The sequence below is a fragment of the Muscardinus avellanarius genome (assembly GCF_963383645.1).
Source record: "Muscardinus avellanarius genome assembly, chromosome: 3".
In the NCBI taxonomy this organism is placed as follows: Eukaryota; Metazoa; Chordata; class Mammalia; order Rodentia; family Gliridae; genus Muscardinus; species Muscardinus avellanarius.
Genome location: NC_137788.1, coordinates 41,358,678 through 41,383,193, shown reverse-complemented (window position 1 = coordinate 41,383,193; position 24,516 = coordinate 41,358,678). Strand labels below are relative to the sequence as shown.

Sequence of the window (24,516 nt, the reverse complement as noted above, 5' to 3'; positions counted from 1 at the left end):
GATTTGATACAATCTTAATCAAAGCTCAGCATACTTTTAAAACTAAATACTGACAGGCTGGTTTACAAACTTATATGGAAAAACAAAAGAACTCGAAAAAGCAAAACAGTTCTGAAAAGAAAAACAAAGCTGGAGGACTTCCTACCCAATTGTAATCTTTCTAGTGCAAAGCACGTGTAGTACAAACAGCATGACTCTGATTTTGTGTGTGTGTGTGTTTGGTACTGGGGTTTCTGGAAGCCCTTCTACCCTTGGGCTACACTCCCAAATCTATTTTTTATATTTTTATTTGAAAACAGGGTCTCTTAAGCCAGCATGGCTGGCTTCAAACCTGCGTGATCCTCCTGTCTCTGCCTCCCAAGCACGGGGATTACAAGCATGTGCCACCATGCCTAGCAGCTTCTGATTAAATTAAGGTCACAGATATCAAAGGAATAGAACAGAGATCCCACAAATTGACCCACACAAATTCTGTTAACTGATTTTTGACAAAACACAAAAGTCAATAAAATGGAGACTTTGACTATATTGTATTGTCAAAAAGAGTTCTGGATAAAAAAGTTATTATTAACACATAATTCAAAACAGGTCACAGATCTTACATGTAAAACTGTAGAACTTTGAAGAAAAACATTGTAAAAAAATCTGTGATTTAAGCATGGCAATGAAAGATGATTCTCAAATAAATCTCAACAAAAAAATAACTTGGACCGCATTAAAAATTGAAAACTTTTGCTCCTTGAATGACACTATTAAAATAATAAGGCCATAATTTGGATGAAAACATTTTCAGCAATGCCCTGAATTCTATCTCCAGCACTAGAAAAAGAATAAGAGGAACAGGAAGAGGAAAAAGAGAAAGAGGACAATGAGGAGAAGGAAGAGGAAAATATTTTTAAATCACATATATGATTAAGGACTTACATTCACATTTTAAACTAAATCTTCAAACTCAGCAGTAAAATAATTAACAATCCGGGTGTGGTGGCGCACACTTGTAATCCCAGCATTCAGGAGGCTGAGACCTGAGGATCACAGTTCACGGACAGCCTCAGCTACTTAGTGAGGCCCTCTGCAATTTAGTGAGACCCAATTTTAAAATAAAGAATAAAAAATAGGGAAGGGAGTGTAGCTCAGAGGTCATATGTCCCTGGGTTCCATCCCCAGACCCGCAAATAATAATAATAATAATAATAACAACAACAACAACAACACAATTTATAAATAGGGTAAAGATCTGAATAGACCCATCTCCAAATGAACAAATGAAAAAATGCTCAATGTTTTTTGCAGAAGTACCAATTAAAACCAAAATAGATAACACTATACACTTACTGGAATTATTAAATGAAAACAAACAAAAAAACGTTCTGGCAAGGATATATATCATTCAGTGGCAGGGAACTGCCATTCAGTGCTGATGGGAATGTCCAGTATGATAGCTACTTTAGAAGACATTTTAGCAGTGTGGTGTAAAGTTAAACATACACTAATCCCATGACACATCAGTCCTACTCCCAGGTGTTTACTCAAATGAATTGATTACTATGTTTACACAAAAACCTGTGCAGCAATGTCTATAGAAACTTCATTTTAAAAACCTATAAATGATATCTATAGAAACTTCATTAATATTTTCCCTAAACTGGAAACAACAGGATATATACAAGAGGGTCAATGCTAAACAAACCGTGGCATATTCATCTGTTCAGTTGAATACTACTTAGCAGTAAAAAAGAATGAGCTTTTGATTCATATAACAACATGATAAGTATTAAGTCCAGCTTTCTGGATGAAAACAGCCATATTCCCAATGCTGTTTACTGTATAGTTTTATTTCCATGATATTGATTAAGCAAAAGTTAGGGGGGACAGAAGAGGTTGGCTACAAAAGAGATCAACCTCACATGGGAATTTTTAGATTGATGGAACTTTTTCATTAATACTTAAGTGACTAATGCATACTTTATGCATATGTCAGAACTGATTGAAATTTAAATGAGAGTGAACTTTGCTATATGAAAATTAAAATAAAAATCATTAAACATTATGTGGCTTCCAAGGATAATGAATTTATTACAAATATAAAATGTATCTTTAAATTAGCTAACCCAAATAGCTTTGGAATATGGTGTTTTGACTTGATGCAGTATGGCTGAAGACCAAAGAACGATATAATTGCTGTACTCTACTTCAACAAGCTTTTTCTTTAAAATAAAATTGGATAATGGATGTATTTTTTTCTTCTTAGGCCATAGGGTCCCAATCACAACTCAGCTTTTCTATTTAGCAAAACAGTATGCAGACAAATGGTCATGTCTATATTCCAGTAAAACTTTGTTCATGTGCACTAAAATGTGAATATTATGTAATTTTCACATGAATTTCATGAAGCATTCTTTTTTTCTTTTTTAAGCTATTAAACAATATAAATATTACTATTAGGTTCTGATCATACAAAAACAGGCAACATGCCAGATTTGTCTGGGGATTTGTAGTTTGCCAAGCCCTGCTCTAGTAAATAAGTGTGTTTTAAATAGGGATATGAGCCGGGCGTGGTGGCGCATGCTGTAGTCCCAATGCTTGGGAGGCAGAGACAGGAGGATCACGCAGGTTTGAGGCCAGTCGCTCTGTCTTAAGAGACCCTGCTTCCAAATTTAAAAAGTATAAAAAATGAGTCTGGGAATGTGGTCCGGAGGTAGAAGGGCTTCCAGGAACCCCAGTACCACCAAAATAAAACAAAAGATAAAAATAATAAATGGGGATATGGATTAGGAATTCTGAAAATACTTTATATGTATATGAGAATTTAGATAAGTTTCTTATTGTCAGAAAAAGAAATTACACAGAAGCCAGGAAGTTAAAGTCTAAAATTAACCCTATTAGATTGGAGTCTCAGATAACATTTTAAATGTTTATTAAAAATTTTAGGTATAACAAATATTGATTCTGAAATATAGATATGAATATAATCATGAGTTGTTATCAAACATTTCGTAGGCTTGCCCTCCTAACCAGCCTCTGAAGCATTGAAAACCCTCTTTTAAAGTAAAAGTTACTTGGACTCTTGAAACAGTGGCTGATTCTGAGGCTGGGTCAGGGAAAACACAAGGTTAACATGGAAGACTTGGAAGTGTAGAAGGATAAAAATTGCTCAAAAAGGATAAAAGGGAGGGCAACAGTTGAATGTCAAGAGGACACAGGGATACTAGGCATGGTGGAGCGCACCTGTAATCCTAGTACTTGGGAGTCTAAGATGGGATGATGGAGGTTTAAGACCAGCTTCAGCAATTTAGCAAGACTCTCACAACCCAGAAAATTAAAAAAAAAAAAAATACGAGCTGAGGCAGCACATACTTGTAATCCAGTTTTTAGGAGGCTGAGACAGGAGGATCACAGGTTCATGGCCAGCTGTAGTTACATAGTGAGGGCATCCACAACTTACTGAGAACCTGTCTCAAAGTAACAGAATAAAATATAGGGCTAGAGTGTAGCTCAGAGGTAGAAAACCCCTGGGTTTCATCCCCAGTACTACAAAAATAAACAAATAAATAAATGGGTTGAGGGTAGGTTTGGAGGTAGGATGCCTCTGGATCCAATCCCCTATAACACACACACACACACACACACACACACACACACACACACACATGACACAGGGACCAATTAGAATGAGCCCCATTGCAGAAATAATAAAAGCAATATTAAATTGTAATCTAAGGAATAAAGTATCTGTGAGTCTATACTGATCAAAGTAATAAATATCTGAGTGAGAATAGAAAAATCTTTATAGCAAAATTATAAATAATAATTGTGACTCTTGTGCCCCCCTCCCGATGTAGAGTTCTAATTTTTCTCCCTTTGAGTGTGGGCCAGACTTAGTGACTTGCTTCTGATGAACAAAGTGTGGAAAAGAAGAATAATAACTTTGGTAGAGAAATTTGGAAGTCACACCTTAAAGTGATCAAAGTTAACATCACTAGTGATAACTCATGTTTATAATCATGTATCTTTTGATGTCATATGATATGAATGACTCTTCCCTGTGATATTGGTCCCCAAAGTCATCATCTTAGTCTAAATGTGAGAATACACCAGACAAAACCAAACTGAAGCACTTTTTCAAAGGACCTTTGGCAGTACTTTGCCAAATTATTGAAATTAGGAGTAAAAAATGAAAACTGGCATTTTTGAGGCTAAGACAGGAGGATTGCAGTTCGTGGGCAGCCTGAGCTACTTAGTGAGGCCCTTTGCAACTTAGTGAGATGCTGCTTCAAAATAAAGAATAAAAAATAGGGCAGGGGATGTAGCCTAGTGGTAGAATGCTTGTGGGTTCCATTTCCAGTACCACACACACACAAAATGAAAACTGAAATTTTCTAAAGACTAAGGAGAAATATGACTAAATGCAGACTGATGAAATCCAGGTAAAGTTGGCAGATAATATAATAGTATGATACCAATACCGATGTTATAGCATTATACCAATTTCTTGGTTTTGTGGGTTGACAATAATGATGCAAGTTATTAACATTAAGAAAACTTTGGTGAAGAATGAAGTGTCTATGTATGAGCTATACATAATATCTTTTCGACTATTTTGTAACTTTAAATGTGTATTCCAAAACCAAAATGTTAAATTAAGTTCTTAATATCAATTCTTTTTTTTTTTGTGTGTGTGTGTGTGTATGTGTATGTGTGTATGTGAGATTGCACGCACGCGCATGTACGTACCCAGGGATGTTCTGCCTCTTATTTATATATTTTCAGCCCTATTTTATTTTTTATTTTGAAACAGTTGCAGAGGGCCTTGCTAAATTGCTAAGGCTGAACACAAACCTCTGACACTCCTGTCTCGTCCTCCCAAGTAGTAGGATTATAGATGTGCAGGTGTGCATCATAACCACACCCAGCTCACCTTTTGACTTTTACCTAATAGCTAATGTGATTCCAGGCCCATTGCCTCCTGCAAGCATCTGTAATTCTTCCCTTCTTAAGCCTAAGGAAACAGCATAAAACATTTGCCTTTCAGAGGCTTTCTGCTCAGCCTCTTGTCTCCTTGCCTTGCAGTTTCAGACATTCCATAAGTGTCTTAAGAGAATGACCAGCTCAGATTTGTACCCATCATGGCTCTCTAGAGTTTGACTTTTTAGATCTTTAATTTTGTCTGTCTAGCATAATGAGACTGCCAGAACTTTGCTGGCTTCTTTGTCCTCCTGTAGTGGATTGTGGTTGAACAAAGCATGGATTCCTGACATTTGTTCTGTGCTCAAAAACCCACAAATGTCACCGTGAAGCCAGCTGCAGGCTGTTGATTCACCTCTGGGGATATTTCCTCTTAGGAACCTTGGCACTATTGGTGCTATTGTTTAAGTAGCTTTCTAATGTCTTTAAATAAGAAAAAAATACATATGTAAACACATTTATACTGAGAAGTAGAAGAACTTCCCACCACTCCTTTAAAGTATCTTAATTTTATACTGGCCCCTGGCTTGGCTCTCTTGAATGGATAGTAGGGTTGTTCACGTTGACTTATGAGGCACTTACCTCAGTATGTTCTAAGAACCACCCGAGCAACTATATCTTAAAATTAGTCTTATTTTTGCCTATATGTATTCAAATGGTATTTACTGAGATTGTACCAATATCTGCATATACCTGGCACTATGGAAGGCACTCAGGATATCTTATGAAATACAATTTTTTCTTTTACAGAAAATATATTTATTTTTGTGCTTTTTCATTGATTCATTAGTCTCTCACATCATAATGTAAATAATGTTGACAGTGACATACATGCACACGGCTCTTGGTGCCCCCACCACCACTTCCCATTTCCTTCCTTCCCAATACAGAATACAAGATTAATGTTGCATAGATTCACATGTATACACATAGTCTATAGTAGTATTTCTATTAATGAACCTCAGTCTTTCTCCTCCCTGGCTTATATCTCCCTTATATCTCCTCCCTGGCTCCACTGATGTTTCTCTATTATCTGGAATCTCTCTTATAACCCAATGACTCCCTGTCTTGTACCTATTAAAACATATGACCCTGCACTCTCTGTGACTGGCTAATCTCACTTAACATAATGTTCTCCAGGTCCTTCCATTTTTTTGGAAATGACATAATTTTATTCTTTTTTATTGTGGAGTAAAATTCCATTGTGTTTATTTCCCATAGTTTTGTAATCTGTTCATCTGTTGATGACACCTAGGTTGGTTCCATAGTTTGGCTATTGTGAATTGTGCTGCTCTGAACATGGGTATGCATATATAACAATAGTTCTCTGATTTCAACCCTTTTGAAGAGATACCCAGTAGTGGTATAGCTGGATCATATGGTGGAACCATTCCCAGTTTTCTAAGAACTCTCCACACTAATCTCCATAGTGGCTGGACTAGTCTGCACTCCCACCAATAGTGTAGAAGAATTCCTATTTCCCCACAGCCTCACCAACATTTGTTATTTGAGTTCTTTATAATTGCCATTCTGATTGGGGTTAGATGAAATCTCAGTGAGTTTTGATTTACATATCTGACTTGCTAATGATGTTGAACATTTTTTTTATGTATCTATTCACCATTTGTATCTCTTTTGTGAAGTGTCTGTTTGATTCAGTTACCTATTTTTAATTAGATTATTTTTTCTAGTATAAAGTTTTTAAGTTCTTTGTATATTCTAGATATTAGACCTCTGTCAGAGGGGTATCTGGTATAGATCTTTTCTGATTCTGTAGCCTTTCTCTTTAGACTCTTGATGATTTCCTTTGATGAGCAGAGACTTTTTTAGTTTGATTCCATCCCACTTATTAATTCTTACTTAATTTCTTGAGCTTTGGTGGTTTTGTTGATGAAGTTTTTACCTGTGTCTATATGGTGAAATGTCGAGGCTCTGTGCTTCTTTAACAGCTTCATAGACTCTGGAATAACTTGTAAGACTTTGATTTATCTCAAGTTGATTCCTGTACAAGGTGAGAAGTAAGGATGCAGTTCTTTTTTTTTTTTAACACATGAATAGCCAAATCTTCTACCACCATTTGTTAAAAAGGCTGTCTTTTCTCCAGCATATGTAGTTGGCCCTTTGTCAAAGACAAAATGACTATAAATTCATGGATTTGTTTCTGTATTTTCTATTCTCTTCCACTGGTCTGTGTGCCTGTTTCTGTGCCAATACCATGCTGTTTTATTACTATAGCTCTGAAGTATAATTTGAAGTCAGGAATTGTGATGCCTCCTGCATGGTTCTTGTTACTGAGAATTATTTTGGCTATTCTGGGTCTTTTATTTCTTTATATGAAGTTTATGACTGATTTTTCTAGGTCTGTGAGGGATGACATTAGTATTTTGATAGGGATTGCATTGATTCTGTAGATCACTTTTGGTAGAATGCCTATTTTTATGATATTTATTCTGCCTATCCAAGAGCAAGGGAAATCTTTCCATCTTCCAAGGTCTTCTTCAATTTCTTTCTTTAGTATTTTATAATTTTCAATATAGAAGTCTTTTAACTCTTTGTTTAGGTTTATTCCTAGGTATTTTATTGGTTTTCAGGTGAATGGAGTTGTTTTCTGTATTTCTTTGCCCATGGATTCATGGTTGGCAAATAGAATAACTACTTATTTCTTTAAGTTGATTTTGTACCCTGCTACTTTGCTGAATTGGTTAATCAGCTCTAATATTCTTTCTGTTGAACTTTTTGAGTCTTCTAGATATAGGGTCATATCATCTGCAAACAAAGTTAATTTTAATTCTTCTTTTTCTTATGTGAATTTCTTCTATATACTTCTCATGTCTTATTGCTCTGGCAAGAGTCTCCAGAACTATATTGAAAAGGAGTGATGAGAATGGGCATCCTTGTCTTGTTCCTGATTTTAGAGAAAATCCTTACAGTTTTTCTTCATTCAATATGATGTTGCCTTTGGGTTTAGTGTATATGGCCTTAATGATATTTAGATAGATTCCTTCTATTCCAGTTTTCTGCAGTGTTTTTAACATGAATGGGTATTATAAAATCTAATTTTCTATTTATAGAAATGTATATAATCCAATTTTTTAATAAACCACTAAGTGAATGTCTAACAATAGAAAAGAAAAAGAAGACAATGTAGTACAGTATATGATTAAGGATAAGAGTTAATGATAAGAATATAGAAATGAATGGTCATGGTTCTAGAGAAAAACTAAATTGATTCTTTGTAATACTAACTATTCATTAATATTTGCTATAATCTAGACTTCATGTGTGTCTTATTCAATTTTATTCTTATAATTTTAGTGAATAGTATTAAAGCAAGCACTACTTTTAGTATGAGGAAAGTGGGGTTCAGAAAAGTTAAGTGACTTTTATAAAGTCATATGGCTCCTTTAAGTGTATCCAGGATTTAATCCAGGTTACTTAACTACTAAGTTTTACAGAAATAAATACAAGGTACAGCCAGATACATATAAACCCACTATGTCCAAACATAAATATAAAATCTGTAAATATAGCATTCATGGAAACATACATGTTCAGGAAGAGAAGAAGCTAAGCACTAATATATACATTTTTCCTGGAAACTAGTCAGACCAAAATTCACTCTGTTTCTACTTAAAAAGTACTCATCTATCTATATGTCTATCTACCTATCATCTATCTACCTACCTATTTACCTATCTGTATAATATATATACATACATATGTATTTATACCATCTGTATATAAACCTCTGTGTGGTTTACTTTAGTTCATCGAAAGTTTATTTAAATATCAGACTCTTATATAACAATAAGAAATTTCTTTATGAATTGTTAAAATTTGACTAATACTGGAAAGAATGCAAAAATATGTCAGAAGTTTGATGGTTATTTTAAAAAATGAAGAGAATCTATCTTAAACAAGCTAGTGGTGGTTAAAAATCAGGGAAGATTTTGTTTAAAATAAACCCAAAGACAAAAAAAAATCAATCTACATTTTTATAGATGCATGTATTCAAGAAAATTTAAGTCATGCAAAACTGGATCACTTCAATGAAGTTTTTTTTATTATCATCTTTAAATCTCAGGATCTCATAATGTTTAACAGAATTGAGAATGTTCATGTGACTTAATACTATCAGCCTATCCTGTCCAAAAATGTGTTTCTTTAAATAAAATTTATTGTGGAAATTTTGAAGAACATCCAGTTAAAGCCAGAAAGTTCTCTTTTTTTCAATTGGGTGTATTGGAATTTTATATTTTATTGAGGTACAGTGTGTTAAAAAACAACATGCACACAAATAAAACCATGAAAGTCCAGGAAATTAAAATAAGAATCAATGAATGAGATAGCATTAAATTTAAAATCTTCTGTGCAGCAAAGAAAATCATCAAGATTCTACAGAGAGAGCCTACAAAATGGACATCTGACAAAGGTCTAATATATAGAATATGAAAAGAGCTTGAACAGCTTAACACTAAAATAACCCAATTAAAAATGGGCAAACTGAATAGACAATTTTCAAAAGAAGAAATACAAATGGCCAACAAGTATATGAAAAATGTTCATCATCTTTAGATAAAAGTTTCTTGTTGGACCAGATTATGGTGAATTTAGAGTGTATTCTGACATTTGGGGGTCATGATGTCTGGCACATTCCAAGGTTCAGGTAGATGGCCAGTAGAGAAAGATCATAACCACCCCAGAGGAGCCAGCTTTACTGAGCTCTAGTTAATTGTTGCTTTATATAACATTAGATGAAGTGTTTCTAGATGACCCAGTTATTAATAGAAGTACCAATTTTTGTATAAATTTGTTGTCAACTAATTAAAACTAGTTAATTAAACATTCTGAGGACCAAACAAGGAACGTGTACCAGCTGTTAATTGGCCACCTCTTATTTAGAAAATACAGAGTTACTGAGATGTTTAAAATATATCATTAGTATTTTCTTTCAGGATATTATAACATTTAGTTATCAGCTGTTTTGTTGGAAGAATAAGAATTTGGGATGAAATTATTCAAACAATATGATGGAAAAACAAGTTAGAAAGGCTATGTAATTTGCTGGGGAAATGTTATAATTTAGGCTTTAATATTTTAGTATTGATTCATAAATTTAGATGAAATTTATTAAATTGCTATTATAGCAATTTAACTAGACTAAGTGCTATGTTATGCAGGTTCTGGAACCAGTCATTTGCCCAAGTTATTTGCTAAAAAATTTTCATAGCTTTTTTAAAAGTATTTACAGAGCTGAGCGTGGTGGCTCATGCTTGTAATCCTAGCATTCGGGAGGCTAAGGACAACCTCAGCTACTTAGGAAGGCACTTTGCAACTAGTGAGGCCCTGTTTCAAAATAAAGAATAAAAAATAGGGCTAGGGGTGTATATCAGAGTTAGAATACCCCTGGGTTCAATCCCCAGTACACCAAAAAAAAAAAAAAGTATTTATAGATTTAGAATATCTAATGTACTTAGAATGATAGCCATTAAAAAAGTATTTCATGAATATTATTCCTTTAAAATTCACTTTCCTGATGTGATAGTAAAACGGAACTTTTTCCTCCTACCCTATTTTTTATTCTTTATTTTGAAACAGGGTTTCACAAAGTTGGGGAGGGCCTAAGTAGCTGAAGCTGTTCGTGAACTGCAATCCTCCAGTCTTAGCCTCCCAAATGCTGGGATTACAAGTGTGTGCCACCACGCCCGGCTGGAAATATTTTTGTAAGCAACTTAGAATTCAGTCTCACCAGGAATTTATGAAATTTATTACTGTTTCAGAAAAAATATTTTCATTTTATTAGCTCTTTTGTATATGTTTTTCTTTAACATTATTTTTGTGCCATATAATTTTATTTTTGGAATTAATTTGCTGTTCTTTTACAAACTTTTGGAAGCTAGTCATAGCATTAAATTTTAGGATATATATATATATATATATATATATATATATATATATATATATATATATATACATATACATATATATACATATATATATATGCATTTACAGTTACAGATTTCTTTTCAAGTAGTAGATTAGCTGAATCCTTTGTTTTAATGTAATTTTACTATCATTTGGTTCAAAATATTTTGTTTCTATTGTAAGTTTTACTTAAAACTGTACAGCAAGATTTCCTAACTTTTAGGGGGAGAAGTGATCTATATTTTTACTTATTTTTCCCTTATTTAAGAATATATCCTTTGAGTTTTCAGCCTTCTGGAATCTATTGAGACTTCATTTATGGCCTTGCAGGGTTATTTTGGTTTCACATGCACTTCAAAATAATGTGATGTCTATGGTATGGGTACAGGTGCTTCGCCCCTTGGTTTCTTTATCCTTACTGATTTTTTTCTTTCTGCTTGCCCTATCAGATTCTGAGAGAAGGTACAATTGTTTAGAATGTTCTGTTAAGATTTGTCTAAGTTGGGCATGGTGATACACACCTATAATCCCAGTACTTCGGAGGCTGAGACAGCAGAATCACAGGTTCACAGCCAGCCTCAGCAATTCAGCAAGGCCCTCTACAACTTACTGAGACCTTGTTTCCAAATAAAATATGGCTAAGGGAATAACTAAGAGAATACCCCTAGGTTAAATCCCTAGTACCTCCCTCCAAAACTACCTAATTTTCCTGTTCTAAAAATGTTGCCTTTTTATATTTTGGAGATAACTGGAAATCTATACATATGAATTACATCATCAAATTTCTTTATTTCTAGTAATATTTTAAAGTTCTGGTTTATTCTATATAAGTAGCTGAAGTAGCTTATTTAATTCTTATACTTTAGCCTTTATGTTTATATTTAAAGGAAATGTTAATAATTCGGATATTTTATACAATAGCAGTTACCGCACTTTAATTGTATTTAGTTTGGACTCTATTTTCATTTTGTATTATATGTACATGTGATTTTATTGGAACATGAACATGCTTATTTGTTCACATGTTTTCTCTGATGACAATAGCAGAAATAAGAATTGTGGCTGGACATGGCGGCACACGCCTGTATACCAGATGCGGGGACCGAGACAGGAGGATGACAGGCTTAAGGACAGCCTCAGCAGCCTAGCAAGATCAAATCTCTGAACAAAAAGTTTAAAAGGGGGCAGTGGGTGAAACCCAGAGGTAGAATGCCACTGGGTTCAATCTTTAGTATCACCAAAAAAAATGAATGAATAAATAAATAAAAATAAAGAGAATTGTGACAGAGGTCTCATTACTCTCTGGTCCTCTATAAGAAGATTTTACTAAACCCTGCTTTATAGTCTATCAAAGAATACCATAATCAGTTCATGCTTCTTTTTGTTTGGGGTAACACTAATAGAAACATTATTGTGTGTGTCCTTTGATTGCTGTGTATATGTGTTCTAGTTTGATATTTACCTAACAGTGGAATTGTTGTGTATATTCACCTGTAGAAGACAATGACAGAGTTTTTCAAAATGTTCCAGCCTCAGTGGTTGAGCGTTCTAGCTTCTCCCCTCCTGGCTAACACTCTTCCTTTTTCCTTTCTTTTCTTTCCTTCCCTTTGTTTTCTTCCGTCTTTCTTTCCCTCTCTCCCTCTTTTCATTCCTTCTTTTTCTTTCTTTCCTATTCCAGAGGGTGTCTTTGATAATAGTATACTGTGGTTTTGCTTTGATTAATTCAGAGTAAGTTGTTGGGTTCATATAGGTTTAAATTGTGGTTCTCCTCTAGTTGGTTAACTTGTTGTTCTGAAATTTCTATTTCTAAGGAAGCTTTTTATCTTCAAGTATAGTTTATCTGAAAATATAACCACAACAGCAACTTTGGAGTAACGTTATTTGGTATTCCCTTTTTATTATTTTATTTAAGCACGTTATGTGTCCGTGTGTGTGTGTGTGTGTGTGTGTGTGTGTGTGTGTGTGTGTGTGTGTCTATTGCACTAGGTAGGGATGGAACCCAGAAGCATTCTGTTTTCAAGCTGCACTCCCAGCCCAATTTTATTTCTTATTTGGGAAAAGGGTCTCTCTAGGTTGCTGAGAGCCTAGCTGAGTTGCTAAGCCTGGCTTTGAACCTGTGATCCTCCTGCCTTACCCTCCCAAGCACTGAGGGTACAAGCATGCACCACCATACCCGGCTATGTCCTTTTATTTAAAGGATGACTCTTATATAGGGAGGTTTTATATTATTTGATCTTTTTCTTGTTCTATTCACTATAAATGATATTGCTATTATTATTGGATTGATATTATCTTACTATTTTTCCATTTGACAAGTTCATTTATATTCTTTTGTTCCTCTTTCATGCCTCTAACAATAAAATCTTTTATCCTTTTTCTTTTTTCAGATTATTGTATATTTATTTGTTTTCTTATTCTTTTAATAGTTGTCCTCAGAAATACTTTATGCAGTATCCTTTATTATAGTATAATTGTGTTTTGATCACATTTTAATGCTATAATATTAGACATGTCTCCACTTACACTTCTTTCCCCTTTAGAGTTATTATAATGAATTTTGATTCTACATATCTTAGTCTTCATGATACATTAGTACTATTGCTTAGTAACATTCATTTATGTTTGCCACGCTTTTTTCTTTCTTTGGTACTTTATACTCTGGGATTCTGGTTTCATTTTGGATCATTTTCCATTTGCCTTGGAGAACTTTCTTTAATGTTTGTTCTAGTACCAGATTATTAAGGTTAATTTTTCTCATTTTTATTTATCTTACGTGTCTACTAAATTTGTGCAGGATGTTTTTTCTCACAGAGCATCCATATCTGTGTTGGCAGTTTTATTTCTGCCTATACTTTACAGATGCTCTTCCATTGCTGTATGCCTTCAATCATTTTGTGGGGAAGTCTGTTTTCAGTTTTATTCCTGCTTCTTTGAAATTACAGGTTCAGTACCCTTATTCAAAATGTTTGGGACTCAAAGTGTTTTAGATAATATTTTTTTTTCAGATTTTGGAATGTTTATATATACATAATGAGATATCTTGGGGATGGGACCCATGTCTAAACATGTTTTATGTAAACCTTATACATACACCTTGAAGCTAATTTTCTTCATACAATATCTTAATTTTTTTATGAAACAAAGTATGTATACCTTGAACCATATCTTGACTGCAATCCATTACATGAAGTCAGTATGGAATTTTCTACTTGTGACATGTTGGCACTCAGGAATTTTTGCATTTTGGAGCATTTTACAGTTTGGATTAGAGTTATTCAATCAGTAATGTCTTATGTCTGGATTCTTAAAATATTTTCTCATTTTCATTTTAAAAGTATGTTTTTATGTAATAAAACTAACTCAGCATGTTTAGAACTCAAATATGTTAATTCATAGCATATTATTTTAAGAAATTCTAATCTATTATCTATTCATATATGACTTAAAAGTATTCTTTTTTTCTTTACCTTTTAGGTGTCTACTTACATTGACCTTTAAACTGTGCCCCACAAGATTCTTATACTTTTTTATTTACCATTCTATTTGCTTTAATTTTGAACATTCACTATGAACCTGTTTTTAATGCATTTATTATGTCTTTTACTGACTCCAGTCTTCTCTTAAACTCCCCTATATTTATATATAATTTTAGATTGAAACATCTATTTTATTTATTTTATAGATACCATTTTTGAGGTTCTTAAACTGTATATATATATATATATGTATGTATATATATATATATTTCAACTTTATTTATCATATTGATCATAATTTAAAGTGCTTGACCTCCAATTCTAGTATCTAGATTGTTTGTGATTTACCTCTTGGTCTTTTTTAACTTTTACTTAGCAGTCACAGTGTCTTGTGTACCACTTATTTTTAAATTTCAGCCATTTTGTATAAAGTACTTTAGATTTTCCAGGTGATGAGAGGGTTCTTTTTTTACTGTGCTGGGCAGGTAGCATCAAAGGCTAATAACTGTGTGTAAAAAGGGCTAAACTAGATTCCGGCTGTATTGATCTTTTAGCCAATCTCTTTTACCCTTAATAAAAGATAAATTTCAGTTTAATCCTCATTGTAGGGCATTAGCCCTCAGTTCAAATTATGTCCTTTCAGTTCTTCTCAATACCAAGAAATTGAGGCAGTCTCTGTCCTATTTGTCAGAAGTTTTAGGCTTAGTTCTTTACATTTCAAAAATAGGAAGCTTCAGAAATTAGCCACATACCACATAATGAGCTTGTATTGAGCGATGACTTGTATATATGACAGTGATCCCATAAAATGATATCACTTTGTGGTGTTATAGTTATCTTACTTTGTATAAGTACATTATATCTTGTCGATGCAACAATGAAATTGCCTAATGACATATTTCTCAAAATATGTCCCCTTTGTTAGGTGACACATGATTGTATTTGAGTCCTCTGCAGTCTCTATTTTTGTATGATACATCTCTGCATAATTACCAAGATACCTGCCCATCCCTCTGTCTACCTATACTAGATCTATGACAGAGATCAGATTCTAGCTGCTCTTAGAATCAGCTATCCTTAGGGAAAATGTTGTTTGCAAATGGTCCAGGGTCAATTCATCATTACTGGTTCCTTTTGTTACCAGTTGTCTTTATTCTGTTCTTGCTTGACTAAGCAAGGGCAATAGCTAAGTAGTTGGTAAAGATATTTGATATCATATAAAATTACCATACAATGAACCTGCAGTAAATGATATAGCTTACAAAGCTCTCTCAGAATCTTGTTTTCTTTGTCCTTACAGTCTTAGAAGTCAAGAACAGGCTGCCCTTACAGGGAGGGGTAGCATGTATTTCCATGACAATTAACTTGCCTTTCCTGGCATATTACTTCCTGTTGGCTTATGAGCACAATTCTGAGTCATAAGTGCATGCTTGCATCTACATAGTTTTCTCAACACTTATGCTTTAGAATGCAAGAACAGTTTTTAAATTCATATAATAATATGTAAGATGTTATTAGTTTGTATATCTTTATTTCATGTAATGGAGGACAAACAGCATCTCCCAAAGAAACATAAACAGTATTTCGAACGCAATGAGAAAATAAATTAATGAAAATATTTAAATTTTTCAGGATGAGAGAGACCCAGAGAAAGATGATGAACTGGAACTGAAAAGAGGTCTTTTATACAGAGATTCTGCCTATGACAGTGACCCTGAGTATAGGTATGAGAATGATGGCTAACACTGTATATAGAGATCTTTTTCATAGCTGGTGTGAAAAGAGCCTGTATTTTAGTCTACTGAATTTGTGAATAATACAATTTAAAAGTATAGTTAATATTTTATTTTTAACTATGTAAATTCCTATCAAAATACATGTGTATTATCAACACTTTTTAATGAAAACAAATATAGCCAATTAATGGTGATACTTTTCATTCTGCCTAAGATTTATCTGGCTGCCTTTCAAATCCACATATTTTATAATGCTTTTATTGCAATCTAAAAATAGTTTTTATAATTTTGGATAAAGTGTAATATTTTTAAATTTTTTAAATAATGTAGGAGAAAATTCTATTCTCCCAGCATAAAATTTCAGGAATGTTAGTAAATATTTTTGAAAGATTGTGCCAGAAAACTCCATGAAAACTTTTGAAAGCTCTTTGTCAGTTGCCATCAAATACAGTATTATAATCTGTAAATTGTGGCTATATATACAATCAAAGCTTCTCTGAATCCTTGTATTATATATTACTTATTAGTATAAAGATTTTACCTTCCTAAAATGCCCAAGGAAAAATGTAAGAACTCCAAATAATGGCAATATATTTTATTTGTAACTTAACTGAGTTTTACACCACATCTCTGATCTTTACCGTGGTGAGGCTGGACCACCTATGAACATAAAAAGACATCTTTTGCCTCTGACTCAGAGTGCAAGTATGAATGCGACCTCCTTTCCCAAAGTTATTGCCTCCCCAGCAAGAGGCCACCTGGGCCTCTCATTAAGATAAGTTGTACAATACAGATGAATTTGAAAGAGGAACAATCCAAATAGGAAATGAAAGGTTAAGAGAGTTCATACCTTGAAGAAGAATTTTTTATCCTTCACTGTTCTTTCTTTTAGCTCTCTGTTCCCTAGATTAATATATTAATTACAACCAAATGTGGGACTTAGTTTATATAATTACAATTATATATAATTTATAATTAATATAATTTATAGTTACAATTTAATTTACATAATTAACTTTAGTAAGAAGTGAGAATAGGATTGCTGTAGGAAAGGGTCTGACTTTCAAACTTTGGGTATATATTACCTGAATTGTTTAGAAAAAGTTTATATTTCTACCTCCTATACCCATAGATTCTGGTTACTACTATAGATCAGACCTAAAAATCTACATTTTTAATAAATTATCTGGATGATTCTAATACAGGTAGTGCAAAGACCACATTAAAAAGCACCATTCTTGATTAAAAGTTTCTCATAAGCCTTAATATTTATTTTGACCCCAATTCGCCAACAATGAGAAACTTAAGAGAATATCAGAAAAGCTCTGTTTTCACATTTTTGAGATCACTTTATAACTCTTGTCACTTCTCTTATAAACATATTTGCATAAGTAGGATGGAGTGGTCAGTCTTGTTTATAGAATGATTTTTGTATTAGCTGTAGAAGCTTCCAGTGTGGTAGGAATATCACTTTAGTTTTATTCTCAAGTCATAATATCTGTTAGACCAAGACTTTGCATATCAAAGATGAAAGTTCTACAGTTAAAATAATCACCCTATTGCTAACCATACGGCTTTCATCAGCAGAAGTCAGGAGGGAGTTGGTGTCTTAGCTTTGTAATCACCCCTCGGTAGGCACCCATTGACACAGTGGTTGAGAGGAATTCTACATGGACCTCTAGAATGATGGAGGAACTCCGCAGATCTCTTCACTTGAACAAATAATAAAACTGACAGAATGATCAAAAAATAATTTTAACAATTGTAAAACTGAGAATCGACCACCTAAAAGTATATAACAAATTGAGAAGCAATCTAGAAAAATCTATAAGAACAACGGGAGTCTGTGACATTTTAACATCCCCACACTCCCATTTCCTAACTCCATGACACAAAAGTTCTACTAAAGCAGTCATGTCGAATGAGCAGCAACTCTGCTACTGAGGAGCTGACTCTATACAGTAAGTTCCAAAGTGCAGAAACATTAACAGAATAATGATCCCGCTCACTGACCATCAAGGAAGGCCCAAATTCTTAATTCTTCAGACAAACAATAAAGATACAGGGAAAAGGTAGCCAAAGTTGGCCTTTATTTAATTCTTTTTATCCCCTTTTTCCTGGAAGTGTATATACCAGTCTGTAGTTTTGTTTGTGGGAGACTGGAAAGGGCCCTAGCAAGCCACTAATTCATGGTTGAATGTGAAGCCTTGTGAAAACACTAAGTAAAATCCAGAGCAGATTGTAAATTAGATAAACTTTGAATATTTTACACAAGCCACACACACCACAGATCCACTGCAAAAGATAGAAGCCTTATAGGCTTACTGGCTCTGATCAGTCATTTGCTGGTCACTAAGTCATGATGATCCAGGTGTGGCCCCAGAAAACCAGGCTTAAAAATACAAACAACTAAACCGGGTGCATGCCTGTAACTCCAGTACTTGGAAGACTTAAGACAGGAGGATCACAGGTTTGAGGCCAGCCTTAGCAATTTAGTGAGGCCCTAAGCAAGTTTAGTGAAACCTTGTTTCAAAATAAGACATAGAAAGGTATGGGAGTATAGCTCAAAGGTAGAATGCCCTTAGGTTTAATCCCCAATTCATAAAAATGAAAAAAAAAAAAACCACGGAGCAAGAGATAATAGAAACTCCATAATATAAAGAAAACAAAATCCATGGCATCAATCCAGTCAAATTATTGAACAAATAATAAAAAATAATAGTATTCCTGATAAGGAAGTTGGAATCCAGAATGTCTAGTTTTTTTTTTTTTTTTGGTGCAGTGTAGTTTTTGACCAAACTTTTGAAATATTGAAAGAAACATAAAAGTGTGACCTAGATACCTGAAAAATGAATGACTAGAATCTATGCGGAGGTTCAAATGTTGGATTCAGCGGACTTTGAAGCAGCTGTGTCCAGAGAGCTAAAGGAAACCATGTTTAAAGAAAACAGGGAAGAATACTGGCAGTAATTCATCACCTTGATCATGTCAGTTGAAAGAAACGATGTCTTTTTTGTTTTTCTTATTAAAATATGCTCAGGACTCAGTGTTATAAATCTTGTAAGTCTAGATACACATCTATGGACTGTAGCAGATATGAGCATTTTCTGCAGACAAAGCAAAATGGAAAGCATGGTATGTCATCTTCCAGGCACCAGCGTACTTGTGATAATTGTTGCCCCTTGTCTTCCAGGACCTTTGTATATGAAATTCCTAAGAAATATTTTATCAAGGAGTTACTCTTTTAATATTTTGAGCTTTAGGTGGCTTATAGAATCTACTATCCTTGTAGACTTATATATCATTTTCAAATTGTTTTCTAAAACATTTTAAACATTTGCTGTAACAGCCCTACCAGTTTACAGGCCCCTAAAGTGCTTTTTCTTCTTTTGAGTACTTCACATTTCTTGAGGTTTGTGGGTTTTTTAAATTATTTGCATTGTGCATTTTTGACATCAATATCCTTTTTGAGCATTAGCCCTAATTTTAAAGACAAAGGCTGAGGCAATGTTTCTCATAGTTGGGATTGGTCACAAAAGGAAAAAATAAAAAAGGATAAAATAATTTTAAATCTGTGTTTAGAAAATAATCTGTTCTTGCCGGGCATGGTGGCGCATGCTGTAATCCCCGCGATTGGGAGGTGGAGACAGGAGGATCGTGCAGGTTCGAAACCAGCCACGCTGGCTCCGGAGACCCTGTTTCCAAATAAAAAATATTAAAAAATAGGTCTGGGAGTGTTGCCTGGAAGTAGAAGGGTTTCCAGGAACCCCAGTAATGGAAGGGAAAGATCTAACATCATATATAGGCTTAAAATCATTTCATTGGACTTTCATTTTAAGTGAGAAAATATTGCTTAATTCTAATTCAAATTCATTTTCTCTTTTGTAGTATCATTTCAAGTGTCAGGATAAAGTCTGTTTTATGAAATATTCAAAGTTTAATTTTTCTTTTTCTAAAATTTTTGCCTAAGAAATATATTGATATAAATATGAGTTGTTGCATATTAGAAATCTTCTAATGATTAGAAAAATATGTATATTTTTAAAAATATATATATATTTAAAATATATATATATATATATATATATACACACACACACACACACACACACACACACACACACCCCACCCTGGTAATTATAATTAGATTAGTCTACTTGATATTAATGCCTATTGCCTGAAAAGTATGGAGATAAGTCTAGTCAATTTGTAGGCCCCTCAACAATCAGAATGGGTCTATTACTAGCAATTCTTACTAGACAAATTTTTTAAATAAGTCATGAAAAAAATAATATAGCCCAGCATGGTGGTTCATGCTTGTAGTCCCAGCACTTAGGAGGCTGAGGCAGGAGAACTAAAAGTTTGAGGCTAGCCTCAGCTACTTAGTGAGGCCCTCTTCAAAATAAAGAAAAAGAAATTAGGGCTAGGGATGTAGCTTGGAGGTAGAATGCTCCTGGGTTTAATCCCCTATACTGCAAACAATAATAATAATAATAATAATAATAATAATAATAATAATATAATTTTCAGTAAGGATTACGAATTCCTGACATTCTCATAAATAGAGTACTGATGTCTTAACCTAATGTTGTTAGGTAGATGGGCTGCTCATTAGATGATTACATGGAAAAAATGTTGAGTAGCACTCCAAGTCATCCTTGGAGCCACAATAAGTATTTAACAAAATATTATGTTCAGAAGGTAAATTACTTTATTTAATTGGGTTGAGACATGAGAATAGCTGAAGTATTCTGGCTGTACTCCACTTTAGGTCATTTTCACTTTTATGTCTGATTCTTTTTACTGGAAAAATGGACTACTCTATGGACATAATAATGTTACTGAATTTAATCTATAAAAACCAAAGGGGGTGACTTATAATATCATTTGAAAATAACATTGCTTTCATTGCATGTTTAAAGGCCATTTGTCCACTTTACTCAGATACACTAAAAATAATGGAAGTTGAGGACATTTGAGAATAATCTTAATTCAGTCTCTCCTTTATAGTAGGAATCCTTTTTGCATCTTCTCAATGAAGGTTCCTCATTGCCTCCAGGATAAAATTCTCTCCTTGATTCTTAACATCTTCATTTGTTACAAGCTCCACAAATATGCTTGAAATTTCATGATATTCCAAAGAGCCTTGGCTCTGTCAGTATAATCCATGGAATAACACATCTTCTTGTTCATTACTAAATTCAAGCCATTCTCTTTTCTGAGATACCATTTAAAGCTCAATAGACTATTAGCTACTTTCTACTTTTCTGTGATGATGGAGGGAAGCAATGAATACATCTATATATATTTGAAATTGAACTTGTATATATAAATTGAGATGGCATATATACAAATGCTTAAGATTTGAAACTGCTCAGTTCTTGTATATTTTACTGGCCTCTGTTTTTTTTTCTTAATAGCATAGTCATAATTAGAGGGCGATCTGAAGTTTCTGAAAGATGTACTCTATTTAATAAAATATTATCACTGATTTATATAGTCCTAGGCCGGGCGTGGTGGCGCACGCTTGTAATCCCGGCGCTTGGGAGGCTGAGACAGGAGGATTGCGCAGGTTCGAAGCCAGCCTCAGCTACTTAGTGAGGCTCTCGGAACATAGTGAGACCCTGTTTCCAAATAAAGTCTAAAAACTAGGTCTGGGAGTATAGCCTGGAGGTAGAAAGCCCCCTTGGTTCCACCCCCAGTACCGCCAAAAAAAAAAAAAAGATGATTTATATAGTCCTTAAAAGACTCTCAGTATAATAGTGTGACTTATGCATTTTACACTTAATGCAATAAAAAAGTCAACATACATTCAATATGTTCACATTCCTTTGAGAACCAGTGCATCAATGTCTGGAAGTAAACAATGTGTTTAGGGTTTGGTCTTTGTTTGAAACATAGAGTCTTATATTAAAATCTCTCTGTGTTCTATCTATTTTCTATTCAGACCTCCAGGCTAAAACAATTCTCATGTTCTCTCTAGAGAACTGCAATACTAATTACAAAATTGCAAAATTTTGCAATTTTAAATAAAAATAAATTCCCTGACAAATTTTGCAAGATCTAAGATTAGTAGAATATCTATCTTGGCCACTTTAGCTCTTATTTACGGAACCTTATCAGGATCACAGTCCTAAAGGACTTACTGAATTGCAAACCACTGACATGATACTTTAAAGTAGCTTTGACATATTTATTGTCTACTAGTGCTGAAGCAGTAACAAATCTATTTCTGATAGTAATATAGTACTTTATGAGAGCTGTTAAGAGTTTGTTTTACATCCTGGGAAAAGTCCACACTGTGATTCTAGAAGTTAGTATAGTCTTACTAACTTTTAGAGAATTGAGTAGTAAAGTGTTTGAGAAATTCGGGCTTCAGTTGAGTAGGTTAATTGCATTAGATTCATGTTTGTAAACTAAGCAAAATATTTAGTTTGGAGAAGTACATTGTTATATAGTCAGTAACAGGCAAATGATGATTGGGGACAATAGCGAAAGGAACACATCTGTATGTTGTAAAATAATAATTAGCACATTGTTTACTTAAAATAGACAAAAATAAACAAAAAACCAGGTAAAAGTTGGGTGTGGTGGCACACGCTTGTAATCTCAATACTTGGGAGGCTGAGACAGGAAGATCTGGGTTCACAGCCAGCCTCAGCTACTTAGTGAGGCCCTCCACAACTTAGTGAGACCCTATTTCAAACTAAAGAATAAAAAATCCGGGCTGAGGGTGTATCCTGGAGGTAGAATGCTCCTGGATTCAATTCCCAGCACCAAAAAGCAAAACAAAACAAAACAAAAAAAACAGGGTAAGCAAACAAAACTCAACATGTAGAACTTCTAAAGGGACAGAGGCATATCTGGGGATTTAAGCCTTCTGATATGTTGACAATTAATTATATGAGGTACATGTGTATTTTTTCTAGTATTGTATTCATGTATGTGTGATTCCCCTGTGATATGACTCAAAATGTCAAAAAATATTTTAAGTGACCCCCAGAACTAGAGCTAGAGAGAAATTTTATGAAAGAAATTATATTCAGTTGGCTAGACTATTTGTTATGCACAGCTAATGAAAGAAATATGCTGATTATATCAAAGAAATAGCTTGAGACTTGGCTAAGACCTTGTGGAAATTGTTATAATTAGAGATTGTTTTAATTACCACCTTGGAACTAAATGGATAAAATATGAGTTGTGATAATTATGTTTTAAAATGCCTTTGAAATGAAGAAACTGTATCATTTTCAAAAATTATCCACCATGAAAGAAATGGTACCAAGTATAAAGAAAGTTTGTTAGGATCTAATAAATACTCCTTGACAAAGCTTGGTAGAATAGCCATTTAGCAAAGTCAGTGATAAATAAAGAATCTATTGTTATGGTACATGTAAGTATATGATTTCAAGATTTTCATTATGAAATATAACAACTATAGCAGAGGGATATACTTAAGATTTGTGTGTTCCAAGTAATAATAAAATGAATGCCTATTTACTCACCATCCAGCTCAAGTATTAGAAGATAACCCATACTTTTGAAGCCATATGCCCCATCCAATCTCATCTCTTCCCGTAGATGTAAATGGTACAATGATTTTTCTGTTTATCTTTCTCTTTTTTTCTTTAGAGTTTTACTCCAAATATATCCTATCCTCCAGCAATAAATTATTTGTTTTAAACTTTATATAAATATAATTAGATAGTTTTCACAGCTGTTTTTCTGTTCAGTTGGTTATTCAGTTTCACCTATGATGATAGTGACCGATCGGTCACTAACTTTTCCTGCTGGAACCTATACCATTGTAGATGTATATTTATCTCATGTAATAGCCAGGAAGTAATAGTTTTATATAGCACAGAATTCATAATCTTTAATAGGCCTAAGAAGTCTAATCCATAAAAAGTATTTTGCTTATTAAAATAGGTTAATTTTATTTATTTTTATAACTTTGGGTGGAATTTGGATTAAACCCAAGGCATTTTATCTCTGAAATACACTCCTAGCCCTATTTTATTTGTTATTTTGAAACACACGGTCTCACTAAGTTGCTGCGGGCCTTGCTAAGTTACTGAGGCTAGCCTCATACATACACTCCTCCTCTCTCAGCCTCTCAAGTACTGGGATTACATTCATGTGCCACCATGCCTGGCTTATGTTTTTTATACTTTTATCGGTTTATTATGGTTATACATCATACTAAACTTTAGTGATTTAGACATATATTTACATAGCATTTGGCGTATTTCATGTATTTAAAAAATAAACTTGGTCTTTGAAAAAGTCAACCTTTTGTCTCATGAAAATGCTAAGTCCAGAACTTAATGTTTATGATAGTGAAACTGTACATTTTTATATCTTCAAACAGTACTTTCAACCCTACAGAAAGACTCGTCTTTACTTCTCTGTCC

At 33.6% G+C, this 24,516-nt stretch overlaps 1 protein-coding gene across 4 annotated transcripts in view; it reads left to right on the top strand.

Annotated features, from left to right (window-relative positions):
• SPATA6 (spermatogenesis associated 6) overlaps positions 1-24,516 on the top strand; it is a gene marked incomplete at both ends in the record, with an annotated part of 131,963 nt that overhangs the window by 106,088 nt on the left and 1,359 nt on the right. For all 4 annotated transcript variants that reach the window (XM_080690395.1, XM_080690397.1, XM_080690398.1 and 1 more), the window contains one exon: positions 15,999-16,090. In XM_080690395.1, the coding sequence (XP_080546521.1) occupies positions 15,999-16,090 (92 nt within the window). The remainder of the gene's footprint in view (positions 1-15,998; positions 16,091-24,516) is intronic.